General features: G+C 36.1%; 1 protein-coding gene across 1 annotated transcript in view; it reads right to left on the bottom strand.

The window, feature by feature from the left end:
* Nucleotides 1–565: 565 nt before the first annotated feature.
* Nucleotides 566–19,803, bottom strand: part of TRIP11 (thyroid hormone receptor interactor 11) — a 34,518-nt gene continuing 15,280 nt past the window's right edge. The window contains exons 11-20 of the mRNA XM_086462113.1: nt 16,856–16,996; nt 16,453–16,646; nt 14,787–14,950; nt 14,355–14,458; nt 13,941–14,040; nt 7,913–7,994; nt 7,020–7,134; nt 6,362–6,484; nt 4,954–5,101; nt 566–2,807 (exon numbers count right to left, since the gene is read on the bottom strand). Of these exons, the coding sequence (XP_086318239.1) occupies nt 2,599–2,807; nt 4,954–5,101; nt 6,362–6,484; nt 7,020–7,134; nt 7,913–7,994; nt 13,941–14,040; nt 14,355–14,458; nt 14,787–14,950; nt 16,453–16,646; nt 16,856–16,996 (1,380 nt within the window). The 3' untranslated portion in view covers nt 566–2,598. The remainder of the gene's footprint in view (nt 2,808–4,953; nt 5,102–6,361; nt 6,485–7,019; nt 7,135–7,912; nt 7,995–13,940; nt 14,041–14,354; nt 14,459–14,786; nt 14,951–16,452; nt 16,647–16,855; nt 16,997–19,803) is intronic.

Genomic DNA, 19,803 nt, shown 5'->3' with positions numbered 1-19,803 from the left:
CAACTGCTGTGTGAAAGACCCACACAATTAACAGGACAGACTACGAGTCACATACTCACATGTGGGAAACTGGTAAGGTAAATACATACGAAACAGTTACCAAGCACAAAGTAAACACAGAAGAAAAATTAGAGGAAAAAGTATATCCGCTCTTTCAATAAAAACAAATATTGAAGGTTTATAACAGTCTGTGAAACAGTCCAAGAAAGAAGAGAGAAACAAGGCGATGAAGTTGTTCTACACTTTTCAGTGGGAAAGTGCCGTCTGGAACACAGAGGACACTTGATTTCTAACAAAGCAACAAAACCCACCAATGTGCTTGTGGAATAAGCCCTGGAACAGAAACCTCTAAGCCATGGGGATTTCCTCCATAGTTCAACAGGCCTCCTAGGAATCAAGGACTGAAGCCTCTTATCTCTCTCCTGTAGAGGATTTTTTTTCTCTCTGAAGCAGCTCAACGAGGAACTCTGAAGTTCTTCAACACCTTTGCTTGGTTTTAGCTTTCCCTCCTCAAACTCATAGCTTACTGTATACATGGAGCTGATTTACAGCATGGAGAAACAAATGGTCTTACTACGTTTTATTTATTGGCATTTATAAAGCTTCCTGGAACAGAAATATGTACAAAAAGTTCTCTGCAATTAAAGAAAAAAAATTGCACCAAAAAAGTTAAGATCTGCTCAGTCAGTATATTCAGAGGACAGCGAGCAGCATGAGTCCATTTCTAATTTATAATATGCAAGTCACATGATTTTTAAAAACTAAACATTTCCTTCTGCTTTGGCTCACGAAAAGGCAATTTTATTCCAAAGCAGCTATATATCCTTAAATAGACATGACTACAAGAACAAGAGATTGCACAGAAGCCATCTGATTTCAGTTTTCTTTATATTTGTTATACAAAAAAAAAGGTACCTATTCCAGTCCAGTTTAAATGAAGATGTACATTTGAAGTACTAAACTGAAGCGTTCTCAGCTGAGGTAATTTCAAATTCTCTTTACATTTACTCCATAATGCAGAATTTACTTTGGTATACTATGTGTGGCTGCTCTCCTCTCAGAAATCAAACTGCCAAATTCACTACCTTGCCCATAATGGAGTAAAAAATTTAAAATAAATATTCAATATGGTCAAACCACTTCCAAATTTGCATGCCTCCCATGACACATTAACATACTGGAGAAAAGGGAATCCAGCAGTTCCTAAGGTAAATACAATAACTAAGAAAACTTCGCTAGATTTCAAGGCAACAAAAGAAATCCACAATTTGACTTCTACATAAATAAATGCAAAGATTTCTTGTATTATTTTGGTTGACTCTGTACAAGTTTCAGTAATTAATTTTATTTAAATATAACTTACAACAATTTAATCCAGGATCTTAATGAAAATGAGAAGTAAAGGTTGACAGTTCTAATATAGAACTTGCACAACAGTTATCTTAACACTGACTAAAGAAGGAATGGCATATAAAAAGATTTAGAAATTACACATTTTAAACTGAAGATGTTTTATCCCAGATTCACTACGAAGATGACTTTTGCAAGATGACTTTTATCCCTTATATGGAACATCATTCTTTACCTGCCAAACAAAGTGTAGAAGTTATCACAGCAAAATTTACAAAATAATTGACTTTGGCCTTGGTCTTACAAAGACCTATTTACACATTTGAGATAAGTAAGCATCTTCTTCCCTTTAAATTCTATACATGTGCTCAAGCTTTAAGCCTGTATTTAGATCTACAAAATCCTGCAAGATAAAAAGTCCCTCAAATATACATCTTAGACCATTAGAGTACAGTGTGTCCTTATATATATGAACCTATCTTTTGCTAAATTACCCACCCTTCGAAGCATTCATTTCCACAGTTAACTCCTTGGTGCTGATGGGTTTGACTGCTGAAAGCAGCTATTAGTCGGGGTGGTGGTGGGTGTTAAATCATTGTGCAAAATGAAACTAACGTGCCTCAAACTGCCCCCAGATGTGACCAGTCCTGTAAATAAGAGATATGTGTCCTAGCCTACGTTAAGTAAATGTCATAAACTGTGTGCGGAAAGACTGCAGCTGCGCATAATCACACTCCCGTGTGCTGACCATCTTATCCTTTGGAGTCTGTGTTATTAATTGAACACCTCAAATAAGATAAATTTTGGCTGGAGAATTTTAGTCTTTTCTTTTTTAAATTTTGGTTCTTGAAGGCCCACTGCCAATGGCAGATTGTTTTAATGGAAAAACAGATCTCAACACTGGAGTTAAAGCTGTCTACTCAAAACTGAAACAACTCAAGAGTATAATTAAGGTTTAAAAATCCTTCTATTTGTCTTGTGACAATCTAGCAACAAGATAGATTTCTTTTTCTCAGTTTAAGATTTAACCCACACCCAAAATGAATGCCTACTATAAAGAAGGCAGTTATTCATGCCACCATTAGAATTTCCAAAGCACTGGTTAGTTTGTAATTAAAAGAAAAGCAAGGTACAATTGCAAACAAGTACACTACTTTTTACAGAAGGCCTCATTGTGGTAAATTACATACAGCATAGTGTTCTCATTTTTCTTAAAGTGCTACTATCATTGTATTGAGACAAGATCATTTATTGTTTTAGGAGGTCTTTTAGTACAGCACCAGCACTGGCATCAGGGGACACTGGCAGTGGTGTAAAAGTAGGCAGCGCATCAGAAATAGGTTTCATAAGCAGATGTCCAGAACTACTAGCAGGTGTTATGAGAGGCACTGCTGCAGATCGAGGTGCTAAAAATGGATTTGTATCTTGTCTTCTGCTCACTCCCGAGACTGCAGAATCTGAAATGTAACAAACAAAACCAAAACAAAAATCAAAACAAAACCACACAACAACAATACTTGGTTAGAAAGCATTCTTAAGTCTACCCAACTTTACAGTATTTGTTCACAAACAAGTTCTAAAATTGCCTGTTACTTTTACAACATGAAAATCCTACCTTCTTGCCATGGACTGTAGATGCTCTCAAAGACTTTCATTCCCTCTCTCTTCTCTCATCTTGCATCTCATCTGCCACTGCGTCTTTTGCTAAACAATTCTTATGTCTACACTTCAGGCCACCAGTTACAAGACTGACTTAAAGATCAGGGCACTCCCAGGACCCGCCAACCATATTGTGCTTGTTGGCAGCTGAAATTCAGAAACAGCTCAGGCTACCACAAAAAAAAAAGTCTATACCTTTCTGTGACAAGCAACATGACACCTTTTGCTGAGGTTCACTTCACACATGCAATGTCAGACGTGAAACACTGTCACGTTGACTCCAGCACTATACAAGGGCATAAGGGCCCTTGTGCATGCACCACAATCCCACCCCGTGGTGTACTGGCACAGCTTCCCCAGGGCCAGCCCCAAGAAACCCTTGTAAAGAAACACTATGGACAGAGACACACAGTTTAGTCTTGAGACAGAACTTAATGTTTGCTCATTAGTCAAATTCAAACAAAATTTTAGCTTTAATAAAGTATTAATAAACTAATTTTTTTTAAATCTAACAATTGCCCCTTTTCACCTTCCCCCATCAAATTCTCACTCAGGTCGAGATGTAACCTGTTCTCAAAGTTCCTACACCAGATGTAGAGCAGAAACTAAATCGATGTTCCCATAACATGCTAATTGTTTGGATGGGTGGTTTTATTCAGATTTTTTTGTTTGTTTTAAAAAAGGTTTTTCATCATGTAAACATCCTCATTTTCATAAATGCATTTCTGTGTGGATATTATACTGACATTTATGTCCAGCACTTAAAAACTGCTATCATATGGTTTATTTCTAGGAACAAAAAAAAAAATTAAAGCACCCAAACAATTAAAGGGATATTTATAATGGGTGTCTAGTTTTATAAGCCAGCAATTCAGATCCTGAATGAATAAAAGGAACCAAGAATTTAGTTCTTCCAGATAAGAATTTTTTTTTTTTCCCAAGTAAAATAGGTACTTTACCTATTATATTACTGTTATACTACAAGGAAGAAGAGCAAAAAGAAAATTAAACTTCTCAGGTTTATTAAAAAAATAAATACTGCTTTTGGAGATAAATTAGTATTTCACAGTAGACATTTATACTTTATAACATCCAACTACTTTAGGCGAATTGAAAGAGGTTTTTTTTTTTTAGCATATGTATCTCTACAGATCTATATAATGTTTTTTTGGTTTGGTTTGTTGTTTTGGGTTTTTTTTTGAGTTAAAAGTTTCAATCAAAACAAGGGTCTGCAAATCAGCAGGACTGTGTTAATGTCAATTCTTACACGCATGTAAAAAAAATTAAGTAAAAACTGGATTTTAGGTTTTTTTAAATTAAGTTAAACCAAAGATTTGGACTTTACACCACTTAGACAAAAGTGCATTAATTTCAACATGCATAGTTTGAGCATAATTGCTCTCTGCCTTAGAAAAATCAAACACTCCTGCACAGCTTACAGAGATTTCAAATCAGGCCATATACTTAACTGATTTTCAGTCCTCTCTGAGCAATCAGGTTCTACACACCAGAAAGGTATAATGTACACTACAAGGCTGCCACTACTTGCATTCTTCACTCAGTAAGACCCAAGCTGATCAACAGGGATGCTAAAAATCAGGACTGGGTTCACTGATACACCACGTGGAGCTGTCTGCACAGCATCTGTTTGGCTCTAAGAGCTGCTGATAAAGCCCTTCCGTATCAAAGGGAATTTGGTCCCTCTAATCTTCTGTATTGTGATTTTAGGAAGCGGGGTATAGAAGCAGCGGAAAGAGAGGTGGGGGAAGAAGTATAAAAAGAGAAGAGAAAGTAGGAAATTGGGAGGAAGGTGCGCAGGGAGAAATCAAATTCATAGTTCACAAGTGAGGAAGCACAGAGTCATTGAAATCCCCTTGAAAATTCTACCTTTAGTTATTTATGTTCTCTGTAAAGATTAACATTTTCCTTCAAGTGTTACCTTACCTTGCATTTGACTGTTGGATGGAGTACTGCTAGTTTTACCAGTGCCTGCTGCTCCGAAAGGTTTCATATCATGAACAGAGAGTTTGGGTGGAGGAACACTTGGGCAAGATTCTGTTTCAAGGAATTTCACAAACAATTCTGAAAAAGACTACAAGAGGCTACTACTTATTATATTTTACTGATGGTCTGTTGCAAAGCATGTAAGTTAAAAACACATACATAAATAAAACAAATAGCTGAAAACAACCTCCAAAGAATTTTGTACTGGTACTTAGTACTAAGTAGTCCTTAGTGCGTGACAATGAAATTTATTTTCAAAATACACAGTATTTTGTTCTCAGTAAGTGGTATTTATGTGAAACTGATAAACTCTAAAGATAACACACATACTTTCACCATGGTCCCATTACTGATTTAAGCCAATTGTTTCAAGAATCCCATGCTGCTACTGACATCACAGTATTTCCTGTGTCCACGCTCAAGCAAATCACTCCTCCAGAAAAACATAAAAGAAACATTTATCTTAAACCCCATTGCTTTCTTTATTTGGAAAAAGTCTTGAATAAAGGAAGCATGGAATGATTAAGGTGTCAGTCGCATCACAACATAAAATTTTGCTTAGCAGAATGTACTACGCATATATAAGCATTACTTTTCCTTTTTTCTGTCTGTAGTTAATCAGACCACAATCCCCTGGTGACCTAAGTGCCTGCATTATTTTAGTGGGCAAAAACCAATCCCTACACTTCAAGACAATTTACAGGAATCAATTCCCAACATGCTTTTCTAGCTCAGTGAGCAAAAAACCAAAGTTAATCCAAAAAGCCCAATCCCTCAGTGCTCTATCCTTGCGTGCATTATTTACTGGTTTGCAAAACAGAAAGTGCTCCCATGGACCATGCTACAAAAATTGTAACTTTACAGTATTTGAAAGCTTAAAATATCAACTTTACATGCTGCACATTAAGAGGCACTAGCTGCAGCAGCTGAGAAAGCTTTTCAAATGAAATTTAAAGGACATAGGGGAAAAGAGTCATCAAAATACAACATCACAGTCTTCTATACTGAATTCCAGACTCCCACATGTATTTAACCTCCAGCAATGTCAGTTTGCAAGATAAAGTCCATACTGTAAGAAGTCGGTGATTCCAGGAACCAGTGGAACAGTAACTGGATTTCTGTATTAGCCCAACACTTAGTACTGTATCATTTTCATCAATGCCTACATATTTATTCAGTGCAGAAAAACACATTATGCCAAAGCGGCTGCACAAACCAAACAAATGATGTAAGATACATGAGCATCAGTAAATGAAGCTCAATGTACTGATGAACCAAACATCAGCATTAAGATGCAACTGCCCCATTTCTTCCACTCAAACATAGAGAATGCACGATTAATACTTACACTATTAAAAATGTTTTGATGAGTTGGCCTCAAAGGTGTACTAGGGACACTCTTTGACGTAGCTCCTCCACCAAGCCAGCCAGTCACCCATCTTGTAACTCCTCTTTGGTCTTCAGATAACAACTAGAAAGTATTAAAAACAAGTTAGGAAACCAAAAATAAAGCAGCAGGTAAAAGAAACTGCAACGTTGTGCTCATTATATTTATTCACCATAATTATATGGGAATCCTACAGACAAACAAAAACTTTAATTACTTATTCTCTGTCTCTGAAAGACTGGCAATCTAAAAACCCAGCTTCTATTTAAAAGTAAGCCCCACATCCTTCACAATACCTAGTGGTACATATAAAACTAGTTTACTTTTCTGTAGGTGACATATTACAGCTATTATACACAACAGCACAAAGTTAAATCCCTTCCTGTCTCCATTAGCATTCCTCATCAAAATTAGATCCATTCTATTAAAATAACGTTATCAAAAGATTCCATTAAGATCAGCATGTCCCACATGCAAAATGAATTCAGATGAGAGAACAAAAAACATACTTTCCTCACAAGAAGTGCAGGGATAGTTTAGTTTAGCATCAAGGCATTTGACTTTCAGGTAAGAATACCGCAAATAAAAAAAGGAAGTCTAGTTTTCTGCAAAGTATTACCTGATCAAGTTCTTCCTTTTTTAGTCCCAAGATACTTCCCATTAACCTCAGCACTTCAGGACGTTTATTTTTTGGAGTATGAAAATGTCCAACAAAGAGATTTCTCATCAAAAGCCTGCAGAACAAAGGAAGTTTGTCATACAACCTGCTCTTATGTAACGGCTGATACTGTAATAATATTGATGCATTTATTCCTCATACTTTTGCCTAATTTACAATAATCCAAATAAACAAATCTAATGAACCAAAAGGGTACCTCACCAATTTCCCTCACCTACAAGTTATAACTTGTTGTATGCAGTAAGTGTCCATTTAGACAGTATTAGAAATATTGTATGCAGTAAGGTGACACTGAATTGTACCCAACCAAGTTTTGATGCAGGTACTACAATTAGGGAAAATATTTATTCTAAGATCTTGACTCAGGAGAGCATCTAAACAGATACTTCTGTGCAGTCCCAAATCGAGGGGGCAAGGGAACCTATTTGCCTATCCCCATTTCTAACAGGTAAATAGAAGGGGGGGGGAAGACCAAGGAAGAGAGGTTTACACACCACCCAGGTGAAAGGGCTTGCTGTTCACACCTCAGACATTATAACAGACGTTCATTAAGAACTTTGATCTCCATTTGCAGAGCTTATGCTATTGAAGTGCCCTTCTACTTACAAACACATCAGTAATCCAAATTCACAAACACATCGGTTTTACTAATCAAAATTACTATTTACAACCACTAAGCAATTGAAAAATGTCAAAATAATCAAAGTATAATTACAAGATCACATACAGAAGCCCAGTTCTACACTACTCTTGCAACTGTGTTAGTAAAATATCTGTACATTGTGAGGAATAAAAACTAAAAATGTATATCAAGCTTTTAACTAAAAACTTACTTGTCCACTTTTCCTTCCGTGCTGTTCATAAGATTCATTAGTTTATTTTGTACATCTTCTAACATTTCTCTTCTGATCTCACCTATAAAATGTTATGTCACAGCAAATAAAAATTTAAACTGAAACTTTGTTGCAAAACTTATTAATTACACACACATTTAAAAATAAAAAACCCTAATATTGTTATGTTTTTTTTTTTTAAAAAAAAACCAAACAACCACAGCTGAGAAAATCAGCTTAATTTTTTATAAAAAACTGTCAACTTAATAAGTGATTATTATTTGAAATTAAAAGCTAAAATTTCCAGAATGATACTCGGTGCTAAATTACAGGAACACAGAGAAAATAAATTAATTGCAAGTCTGATGAACTGCTCTGTTCCACCTAGATAATACAGAACTAGAAAGAAACTCTTCATCAAGGTCTGTAGTCCTGTGGTAGCAATCATCTTCATGATCTGACCAAACTGCATGCTGGCATGAGGTCTTTTGATCTCAGTACTTAACCTCCTAAACCCCAATATTGTCCATACTCTACTATCATTGCTAAAGCCTTGAAGTACTAAGGAGTTCTCCAGTCTCCCAGAAGAATTACCAGCTAGCAGAGCAACACCAGTAACTTGTTGTGGGTCTCTTCTGTTAGGAACTTTCCCGCTCCTGTTAATCGATACAAGCTCTTGAAACAGCATTCTGGGACACACTAACGCATCCTAGAACCAGTGCTGTACTTCACGACTCAGTATACGGGGCAAGAAAGGCTCTACAGAAACTTATGCAAGATTCCCCACGCTTTTGGGAATACAAACATTCAGTTACAAAAGGCAGAGATGAAACGCCACAGTTACCATGAACCAAAGACAAAACCAAGAGGAAAACGGCAAACGCTTTCAGTCAGGCATCATTGGCCTGCAAATGAGGTGAACAGGACAGTACTGTAAGTTAGTTAACATGAGGTTGCCTACGAGTGTGCTAGGAGTCACTACACAGATTCTCTGCCTGTTTTTGCACACCGACTCCCAGTTCTGATACTGTTCCGTAGTGGCTGCAATGAAACTGGTTCATCTAGGATATCACAACACCGAAAACAACATTCTTGGCCTCCACAAAGGACCCTATTTTTCCTCTCCACAAACCCGAAACAGGAACTATTAGAAGACAGGAGTTTAGATTCTGCATTCACTAGTGCTATAACTTTTCAGCTTTCTGAAATTCCTCACCTTAATCAATTATTTGTCTGTCTACACACTTGAGCCTCACATCAGAGTGTTTAATGAGGGAGATACAAATGTAGTAGCCCATTTCACTAAGAGGAGCTGTAGCATTATACTGTTATATTCACTCTTGACCAATAATTTCATAGCACCAACTTCTCTATAATTCTAAAATTCCACTAACACAAATTACTCATTAGCCCAAACAGCAAATACACCCAATTATCCCAATCATTCTGTGCCAGTAACTCAGGCTTCCTCCTACCTCTCATAAAGCTCATAACAAAGAAAAAAAATTCTCCTAAAAGTTTTACTTGCTGTAAATATTTTACATTCTGATTGTAAGGAAACAAGGCACAAAGTTTTCCCTTTATAAAAACTCAAATGTACTAGAAACTGGATAAAAGTATCCGATGTTCAGATCTACACAAGTTTGTACAAAAGTACAAGTAGGAAGTAGGAAGTGCTAGAAAAACTTATCTCCCTTAAATCCCCAGACACGGGATTTAAGAACACTGGCAGCAAAATGTTCTCAGACAAGAAAACAAATAATTACACAGTACAAAGAACTTAGAAGATACGCTAATGGCTTCACCTGAAGACAGCAAAAATACAGTTTTTCACCAAACTGGGGTTCTGCAAGATACTACCTTCGAAGTTACTTTTTTCCTAATGAAAGTACAAGTCTTAATCACACACAAAAACTTGACAAATATTTTATAATGCAGACTGTCCATGTGAGGACAAACTCTACCCTACAGTTACATAAGCGGAAATTATGAGCTTTTTCTCCTCTCCCTCGATAAGGTTGAATGCTTATCTTCAACTGCTATGGGAAAACTGCCAATCAACTAATTTCCCTACCATTTTAACACTTCTTGGGCTCATGCTAATTAAAAGCGCTTCATTTAAAAAAAAAAAAACAACAAGAAACACAGAAGATACACTTTTCTTGTATCTATTTTGTAGTTAATTTCTAAAAAGTCTCAACATCTTTGGAAGAAAAGTGACTTTTATAAATTTTTATACCCTTCAAATCATCCAGGATCCATGAAAAACATTCTACTCTAGTTTCCACATGACTTTCAATCTTCAATAAATGCATGCCACAACTATTGACACAACATGGTTCTCAATTAACACCAATACCTCCAGGAGAACCTGCACAGTTTTCGTATATATACATCAAAGAGCTAAGCTGCGAAATTGATACAACCTAGTATGTCCTCATCAAATACTTCACATTTATATAAACATTTTAATTCACAAATATGAATTTTAAAAGAGTACAAACTACAACAAATTAACTAGGTCATGCTGGAAAAGTTCTTATTCAAGGAACATAAGGATTAAGCTCCTTATTCAAAACCAGTTAAAAACAAACAAAATTATATCTATTATACAAATATATATTGTTGTAACAGCTACGTCCATATGTATTGAAATCCATCCAATAATGTGACTGCTCTTCAGCACTCCTCTCTCTCTGAGGCACAGGAGACTCAATCCATGATTTCACGGATTACTTAATTAAAATGATGCTACTTTGTAAGTGTGGTTAAATAGGACCCCAACACTGAAGGGAAACATTTGCAATATAATTATGGAATAGTAACAGTTGTAGGAGCATATGTGGATGTTGAGGTGTTTTTTGGGTCTCCACAGAGTAAGAGGGAATTAAAAAAGTTAAACTACTAATGCCACAAAAAGATAAAACAAACAGCATCTGAAAACAAGATGCAAGTAAATCTCACGCTGTTGCTACTGCTCTAAAAAGCAATACAATCCCAAGTTTCTTTTTCAATTTTTATTCACATGATGAATTTTAAAACAAATTTATTAATAATTTAAATGAAGTGTTACTATTGTTTTCTATTTTTTCCTGGAAAAAAGATTTTATATCAATGAGGACAAACTTTTAAGGGCAGCTACACAGCTATATTCCATCCGCACATCCACTATGCAACTCCATCATTAAATGTATTTTTTAAAATTGAATATTTCCTTCTAAAACAGAATCTTACAGTTGAAAAGGATTTAAACACATATTTTGTGTGTATGAAAAGACTGAATAACAAAAAAGACCTGAGCCAAAATTCAACATGGACTGCTGTAAACCAGAAATTTACAACAGTCTCCAATAATTTGTTAACCATTTATGGCAATCCAGAAAACTGCATCTGGTACATCTTACACTTTTCCATTAAAGTCACGTCTGTTAAAAAAATCCATAAAGTCATCCTTCAAAAGGTTTGGCCAACAAAACTGTGTCTGGGAATGTATTTGGCCAATTTTCAATAAGACATTATATCTTGTATAAATAGAGAAAACTGAGTGGTCTTTTTTTCCCTCAATAAAAATTATGACATTCTACAACAACAGTAAAGTGCTGTTTCCTCTATGCAACAATCCCTTTTCAATTTCTTTAACAAGTAACTTGGTTGCCAATACAACATAGTTTGATAAAACACTGAGATTCAGTTTTCTCTCTAAGTTCAAATCCCTCCTGCTTTCATATACAAAGGTTTGCAATCAAAATTAACCAGTAATGAAGAGCTCCCCATTTGAGAGTGCCATATTTGCCTATGCCAACGTTAATTTCAGTGCAGGGTATCTGAAAACTTTTGCTGTGAATGTCTGTAGTGAGACAGAGATATATAGTACGGGCAATTCAAAAACGAAAACAGTATTTAGGTGTACATTCATGTAGCAACTTGAAATTTAATTTAGCTAGTAAAATTCATATGTGAGCTCAGGGAGCACTCCTGTAACACCGACTTGGATGCCAAATTGCACTTAGACACAATGAAATATAAGTAAGGGCACACTCAATTATGTAGTAGAAAAGTCGTAACTTTTTTGTAGACTTCTTGCTGCAGTTGTGAAGACTTTCAAATGACTTTTCACACCAAGTATCTGATCATAAGCAAGTATGCTTTAAGAAAATATTTTATTTCCAGAGTAAGACAAAGGATAATTTAAAAATTAATAGCAATAATTAGTTGTGTATGTTTACAGTAAGAGGTACCACTGGATGGCGTTCCAGGTCTTCCCCCACCGAGCCTTAATTAAAAGCATTCACCCAAAAGTTTCCCATAGACATGGGAGAAAAAAAAAAAACAGAATGAAAGAACTGTTAAGTAACCACAGAGAGCGAGCAAACCTCTGCTCTTCAAGCTCCCTTTTTAGAGCAGCTTCAGGGACCAATCACAAATTTTCCTCTGACTTTAGCTTTATCCCATGTGCTCAGTGAAAGCCTAACCATAACAGAGGACGCTGCAGTAATAGCAAAATACGGCGACCCACAGAAATAAAGAGGAAAAGAGAAAGTAGGACTCAGTTGGGAGAGTGGAAGGGGAAAAGACAGACAAAGACAATCAAAAAAGAAGAAAAGCCTAATATTCCCTCACCAGTCAGTACTGTTAATAAGTTCACCCAGAACCGTCATGCAACTAGACACAGACGAGTAACTTTCCCTCTTGGTTCAACTAAACACTGCAGACAAAATTACAAGTCAAGGCTGAGATGTAAGTACAGAAATCCAGCAAAATTTTTGTTAGTCCTAAGTCCTGTTTTAGCTAATGCTATGACTCCTTTCTCATGAAAACTAAAATTAATGCAGTAATGAAAAAACAAGTGAGCTTACGCTACTCATATAGCTATTTTGTCACCTCCAAGTGAGTCTCTCAGCTTATAAATCTTACTGATGTTTGATATTTAAACACACTGTATAGAACAGAAACTATCCTTCATTTTTTTCATTGTATTAGACCAAATAGCGTAAGGCCATAAAACACAGATACATTGAAATGGTATCAGTTTTTAGTAAAGGGTTATTCTGCCTTGTTAGGCTTTCCTACAGTTTTAATGCTGAACGTGTTAATGAAACAGAAGGCCACGCATCTCTTACAGAATTCATGTTTTAATGACATCAGGACAAGGAAAAAAAAAAAAAAAAAAAAATCAGACCCCAAAACATTTACAAATCACAAAATAAAAAATGTTGCAAGAGACCCCTAGATTATCTAGTCCAACCCTCTGCTACAGCAGGCTATCCTGGATCGTGGTCTGTTAGGTTTTGAGTATCTCCATGGATGGACACTCCTCATCACTGGGCAACCTATTCCAATGTTTGACCACCCTCACAACAATATTCTTCCTTTTGACAACTGTTTCTTCCAGCAAATTCCTCTACCACCTGGCCAAGTTTTGTCTTCAAATTCAAAGTAATGACATTCATCAAATTTTAGAGTACTTAATCTGAGAGCAATATGAAAGGCACCTTTCTAAATACGAGCAATCAGGAAGCTTATTTGAAATGAGATCTAAAAATACAATCTAAAGATGTGTCCAAGATCTTCCACATCATCTCTTCAGACAGTCTCACATCTGTGCAAGAGCTGCTCCCTCTCCATCTCTTACCAACAGCACACCCTTTCTCTCCACCTCACTGTATTCCTGTGTCTATGTCAAATACCATAGTTACTTACTTTGAAAAATCTGACAACATTCGGTATTTCACAAACTTTTTAAAAAGACACTTAGAACTAAATCAAGGGCTTTGGTGTTTACAACACAAAAAAAACCCAACCAACCAACTACTACAGGGCTTTCTTTTGAGAAAGATTCTTAACAGAAAGTAAAAATACTTTTTCAAGTTTTCTTTATAACAAGAAAATCCTCAAAAGGTAGTGCAGAATTACTCTTTTTCTCATAGGAGATGAGTTTCGATAAGTTTCTAGCAATACTACGTTGTCTCCTCAGCTGCTTTTCAAATGTTTTAAGCAGAGATAAAAAAAAAAAAAAACACATAGTTACCTTCTTTCTTAAGCTCTTCAATCTGCTCCTCTTTGATATCGAGCTGCTCAGTAAGCCTTGATGCCGCATCCAGTGCGGCATTTGCCTCTCCTAAACTTTCCTGAATAGAGAGCAGGAAAGGGACAAAAAGAGAAGCAAGGGAGTTCACTATCACAGTTCGGCTAATCAAACATATCAGATCAGAGACTTCAATCACTTGTTCTTTAGAATAAGTGGATTGTAAGCATCCTCAGAAAATGCATGGTCAGCAGAGGAATGCTACTTTGCTGACCTTCTTTTAATGCCCCCTTCTCTTCCAAGGAAGAGAGAATAATTACATAACTTGATGTACTCTTAGACAGTAGCACTTAACACAGAAGTTAAAAACAGAAAATTCAGTCAAGAATAAGCATTCTGTGTCATTATTCAGCCCACCTGCAGTGACACAACTTTTTCTTCTAAGTCTTCTGCTTTTTTCCTCCATTCTGCAGTCTGTTTTTGGTGTTTCTCCAGCTCTGCTGAATACATAGCTTTTTCATCTAAAGGGTTAAAAATACAAAACAAAACAAAAAAATCTTGATTCACAACATGTAACTCTTTTCGGGATATGCAATTGCAAAACCTCAGCATTATCGTATCTGGTCTTCATGAGGTAGAGGTAGAATTCAAATTTCATAAATGGGATGTTGCCATCAGTTTTTACAGGGCCAGAATTGCTTTTATACATTTTTTTAAAGAGCAGACTCCAAAATTCAAGCTATCAAAAAGAAAGCCAGGTAACAAGTATTTCAAAAGCACCAAAATACGGTAACTATGCCAGTTGGAAAATGTTTGTTGCAATCTTTGTTATTTCTTGACAAAACTTACCCTGTTGGAATTGCTCTAGTACCATCTGCAGGTTGGCCAGTGACAATGCATACTGCTTCACTTGGTCCTGGGAGATGGTGAGCTGGAGCAGCGTTTCATCTCTCTGCTTGGAAACCAGGTTTAATTGCTCTTGCAAAGATTCAACTTGCAGACTAGCTTGATGACTTAATGAAAATAAAATACATTATTTATGAGGACAATAACAGAAGTCATCACAGTGAAATTTAAATCCCAGCAAAAATAGCCTACCTTTAATTTTCCAGCTTAATTTATAAAAATGAAGGCAATTTTTTTCCCCGATTCCTCTTTATAAACAAACAAAAAAACCCACAAAAACCCCCCAACCTAACAACAGATTTTAAATCAGTCCGGTAATGAAATTTTGGCAATTAAAAAAACTACTTTTGTTTGAAGCGCATTAGAAAAAGAAAAAACTAATCTCTGTTGTTCACTATTGTAACAGCATCTTTACCAAAACGAGAATCTGTATCTTTCCAATTTTCTGCTTCAACTACTACATGAATGAATAGGTCTTTCTGCCAATTTTTACTTTTAAAGCCAGTCTCCGACAACTCAGTGTTTCTTGCTCCATGCTGACCATTGAATGCCCTATTTAACTTCCCATTATCCAAAAATATTATGAACATGATTTACTTCTATTAAGTAAAGAGTTAATTTACTTCTATTAAAGAGTGCAAATCAGGTGGGAAATAGGCAGTATTTCTTGAAAGGTATTTGACAAGTTTCATGAAGAATTAAGAAACAGTCTAATGAAGAGTTTTTACACAACCTTCTCACAACCCTTCCACTTTCTCCACAACTTTTCACAACGAGTTCTGGTCAACTCAGAAATCTCTTTGCTTAGAACGTTAAGAGCAGAATCCATCTTTGGCACTTAAAGAAAAACTGCAGCTACATACATATTTTTTTAATTAAAATACCTGTTCATTTGGACAACTGTCATAAAATGAAAGAGGAATTCTTTTGCCCAAAGTAACGAACATTCCTTTAAAACAATATTAAAGCAGTCAAGATAGGCATTGAGTAATTTTAATACTTGGGTTTTAAGTGTAATGGCCGAAAAACGTGATTATGGCAAATAAATCAAAAAACCACAGTTGGCTCTAGTCTCCCATATTCTGCTACCCATGAGAACTTCAATGCACCTTGCTTTATATATACGTGCTAAAAATAAAAAAGCTTACGGCAGTGTACACTTTCCATGGTATCAGGTATAAAATGGGGATGCATATTTGTCTGGAAAGCAATTCACGGAGCATGATAGTCGTATCTGTGCACTGAAGTGTATAAGACTCTTTCAAACTGAGTGAAGTCTTAAGACTTAAAAGTAAGCCCATATTTTTAGATCTGACAGACAACTAAACTGAAGGGCTGTGAATTTCTGTTGTTTATAGTTCTAAGCACTGTCAAAGATGTGAGATTACAATAGTTGAACAGGACAACACTTTCTTAAGCTCTCAACAGTAGCCAAGTATATTTGAAACGGCTTTCCTGACTTAGAGTAACAAAAGTTTGTACGTTTTTGCTTTCTCAAGTGCTTCACATGTTATAGAATGGTAATTTGGAAAAACAAAGTGATCAGTATCAGTCTAGTAACTGTGATTATTTCCAGGCAATGCCACTCCTGTATAAATTAAAATACTACCTGGCATTCTCCACTGCAGTGGATGAAGAAACGAGTTTTTCTTCCAAAACACAAACTTTCTTTCTTAGCTTGACCTCTCTGTCTTCTGCAGCTAAAGCTTCTCGTGTGTAGGAGTCTTCCATTTCTAAAAGGTGATTACGTAACCTCTCCAGTTCCTGATTTAGGCGCTGCTCTTTCTCACGCAAATGCTGTATCTGTGTAGAACATACCTTAAGTTGCTCGTACTATCACCTTTCATAAAAATAATTTAAGCAAACATAACCATGTCCATTGAAGCACACTGCACATGTACAGATTTTAAATGCTTTTTACAAGTGATTGCTATCAAAAATAATCCAGAAAATAATGCAATTTCTTATTTTTTCTTTTATTTCTTGCAACTGTAAATTATTTGGTGGTATACCTCACTCTGCAGAGCACTGCTCTCCATTTGCTTCTGTTTGAGTGCTACCATGACTTGGTCTCTCTCTTGCTGAAAAGTAACAGCCTTTTCCTGCATTGATTTAACTTCATTTAACAGTTGATTCAATTCTCCTGTCTTGCCCTGTTGAAGACACAAACAAGCATTGCAAATGCAGCAACTAATTTTACCAAAGAAGACACAGTCTTTGCCCAGAAGAGTGTAAAGACAATACTGATCTAACAAGGAAAAGGGCAGGACACTCATGGCCCTACAGCATAGAAAAACATTCAGGAAAAATATTATTTTGAAGTTATTTCACTCACATGTTACAAGGCAAAGAAAAAGTTATTGCTAAAAGACACTATTCAGATGTATTGTCTTAACTGACTGCTGTGAACAAAGAGCTAACCACCTATCGTTAGATGAGAGATACGTTTTATGTACGTTATCAGTGTCTCAGACACTTTTATACTTAAAAATTTCACTCTTCGCCCAGTGTTTGGAATCTGTTCTCTGTGATACCCATTTATAAGGCCATGCACATGTAAAGCAGCAATCTAGGTAGGTCAGCTTGTCTGAACTTAAGACAACTAAGAACAAGAAGAAATCTTTAAAAACAAACCACAAGGTGACCTCATCCCCAAAGATTAGCCTTCGATGAATCACAGCAATGTCCATCATGTTTACAGATGCCAAATTTCAGTGAATAATGTTCCCACTTACATGCAATTTACAACTTTACCTTAGCATACAAAGAAATGTGAATAGATCAGTTACACAGAATTCACATGTACGTGAATACACTTTCAGTTATTTGAAACTTTCCAGCATGCTCTTTACCTTTTGTCTTATATGTTGTTTTGAAAGCAGTTACTTTTATTGAATATGTTCGATAAAAGTAAACCGATGTTTATTTTTATCGCTAATACTTATGAGTTTCAATTATTTGTTTTTATTAAACTGAATAGTGCAATTCCTTTTGCTGTAGAACCACACACTTGCAGGCAAACCTTCTCTTTTCATGTTGCGTTATCTTCTGACACATGCACAAAACACAAAACTGTTTTAATATTATTTTCCTAGTTCTCCATGGCAAACATAAAGCGTGTAACAGGAATTCTCAGATTTGTGCAAGAAAAATGTCCAGACAAACGTTCCAATGCTTGTGAAAATGAAGGCCTAAGCCACCAGTGAGTGAAAGCCTGCAGGCCAAAGACATGCAACACAGAGAACCCAGCCAGACAATACAGATTTCCATGAGTTAGAATAAAATAAAAACCCCCCAAACAGTAAGTAAATTTATAAAATATTAGTATATTTTATGTGGGCAAGACTGATGAACATAAAAAGTCCCAATGGTAATTCAAAGCTATTTTTCACAATGTAACTGCTTTGAGGCAATAAAACTTCTCATTGTAATTATATAGTATTTCTTTAGAAGAGGATAGGGAAACCTGTACTATGAGCAAACAGAGCTAAACACCTCTCAAGTCAAAGATCCCAAAAAAAATAAAACCTAGTTTTTCACAAGTATGTCAAAATTGAGACTTCCAAATGATAACTTTAAAAAGACACATTGTTAAACGTAATTCATATTTTGCTTTTCCAAATACATTATACTGAAGATGTAGTTGGTAGTTTGGAAACGCTTCAAAGAGACGTGAAAGTGGTGAGACACTGGAACAGGTTGCCCAGAGAAGCTGTGGCTGCCCCCTTGCTGGCAGTGTTCAAGGCCAGGTTGAATGGGGCTTGGAGCAACCTGGTCTAGTGGAAGGTGTCCCTGTCCATGGCAGGGGGGTTGCAACTAGATGATCTTTAAGGGCCCTTCCAACCCAAACCATTCTATGAATTTGTTAATTACACTTACAGCAGGGGAAAGAAAATAATGCCAAGTGACTTAGCAATGGTTTGCACAAATACCACACTCTGACAATGGGCAATGCTCACTTTGGAAAGTGAAAAGCTAAAGGTAACATAGAGAACAAGAACAGTATGCAAGGAGGGGGGGACAACTGTAAGACAAGACCGAAGAATAGCAAGCAGAACCACCAAGACGAAGAGAATGGGGACCTGGACAGTACAGGGTAAAGAAAGTTATCTGGCTGGAATTAGTTACCAGAAAAGACTGCCCGCTAGGACATAGTCACCTTTAAAGCCTACAACGCAAAACAAAAATATCTGTATCTTCCAGTTCTGCTGTCAAGCATTTCTTAAAACTACAGAAAGGCTTTTGCACCACACTTGATGTCTATTTCTCAAAGAGCTTTTAAAAGGCAATTCACATATTACTTTGTTAACTCCAGCGGCAGCAGTTCAGACAACATGCTGTCGACCTGTGTATCAAAGATGCCACGTAATTCTTTGGTCTTTTGAAAAAGATTCTTCCTCAAATTACATACGAGATAATTAATAAGCCACTGCAAATTTTCTCTGAACATGTGCTTTGAAAAAAGTATCAATTTTTTTCATATGTCAAACTGTAGAGAAGAAACCATTAATTTAGCTTGTCCAATTTTTTTTTTCCAGTGGAGTTACTTCATTCATAAAAGTGAGATACATAAAGCCATTCATCTCACAGGGATGTTGTAAAGCAATCACATTGGAATGACAAAGACTAGAGGAAAGCACATTGGAAAATTAGTCCTGCTGCCCAGCTGTGCAGCAGTTTGAGCACCATACAGTAAAAATAATATAGGGCACTTAGTGAACAACAGGGCCAAATCAAGTATTAGCCAGCTGTTCAGTAAATGAGAAATTTCCAAATAAATTAAAAATGTAGTTTATAGCTGCACAATTAACAGTTAACATTGTAAATCACCGACTGACAATTTCTTAACTTTGCAGAGGGTGGATTTCTGCTGTAGTGTAATGCAGTAAGGAGTCACAAATGGATTTCAGGCAAAGACTCGATGGCTACATATACACAAAAATGCATTACCTTGTGACTA

The sequence above is a fragment of the Leptosomus discolor genome, chromosome 3 (assembly GCF_034619465.1).
Source record: "Leptosomus discolor isolate bLepDis1 chromosome 3, bLepDis1.hap2, whole genome shotgun sequence".
Classification (NCBI taxonomy): Eukaryota; Metazoa; Chordata; class Aves; order Leptosomiformes; family Leptosomidae; genus Leptosomus; species Leptosomus discolor.
This window is presented reverse-complemented; position numbering and strand designations above follow the sequence as displayed.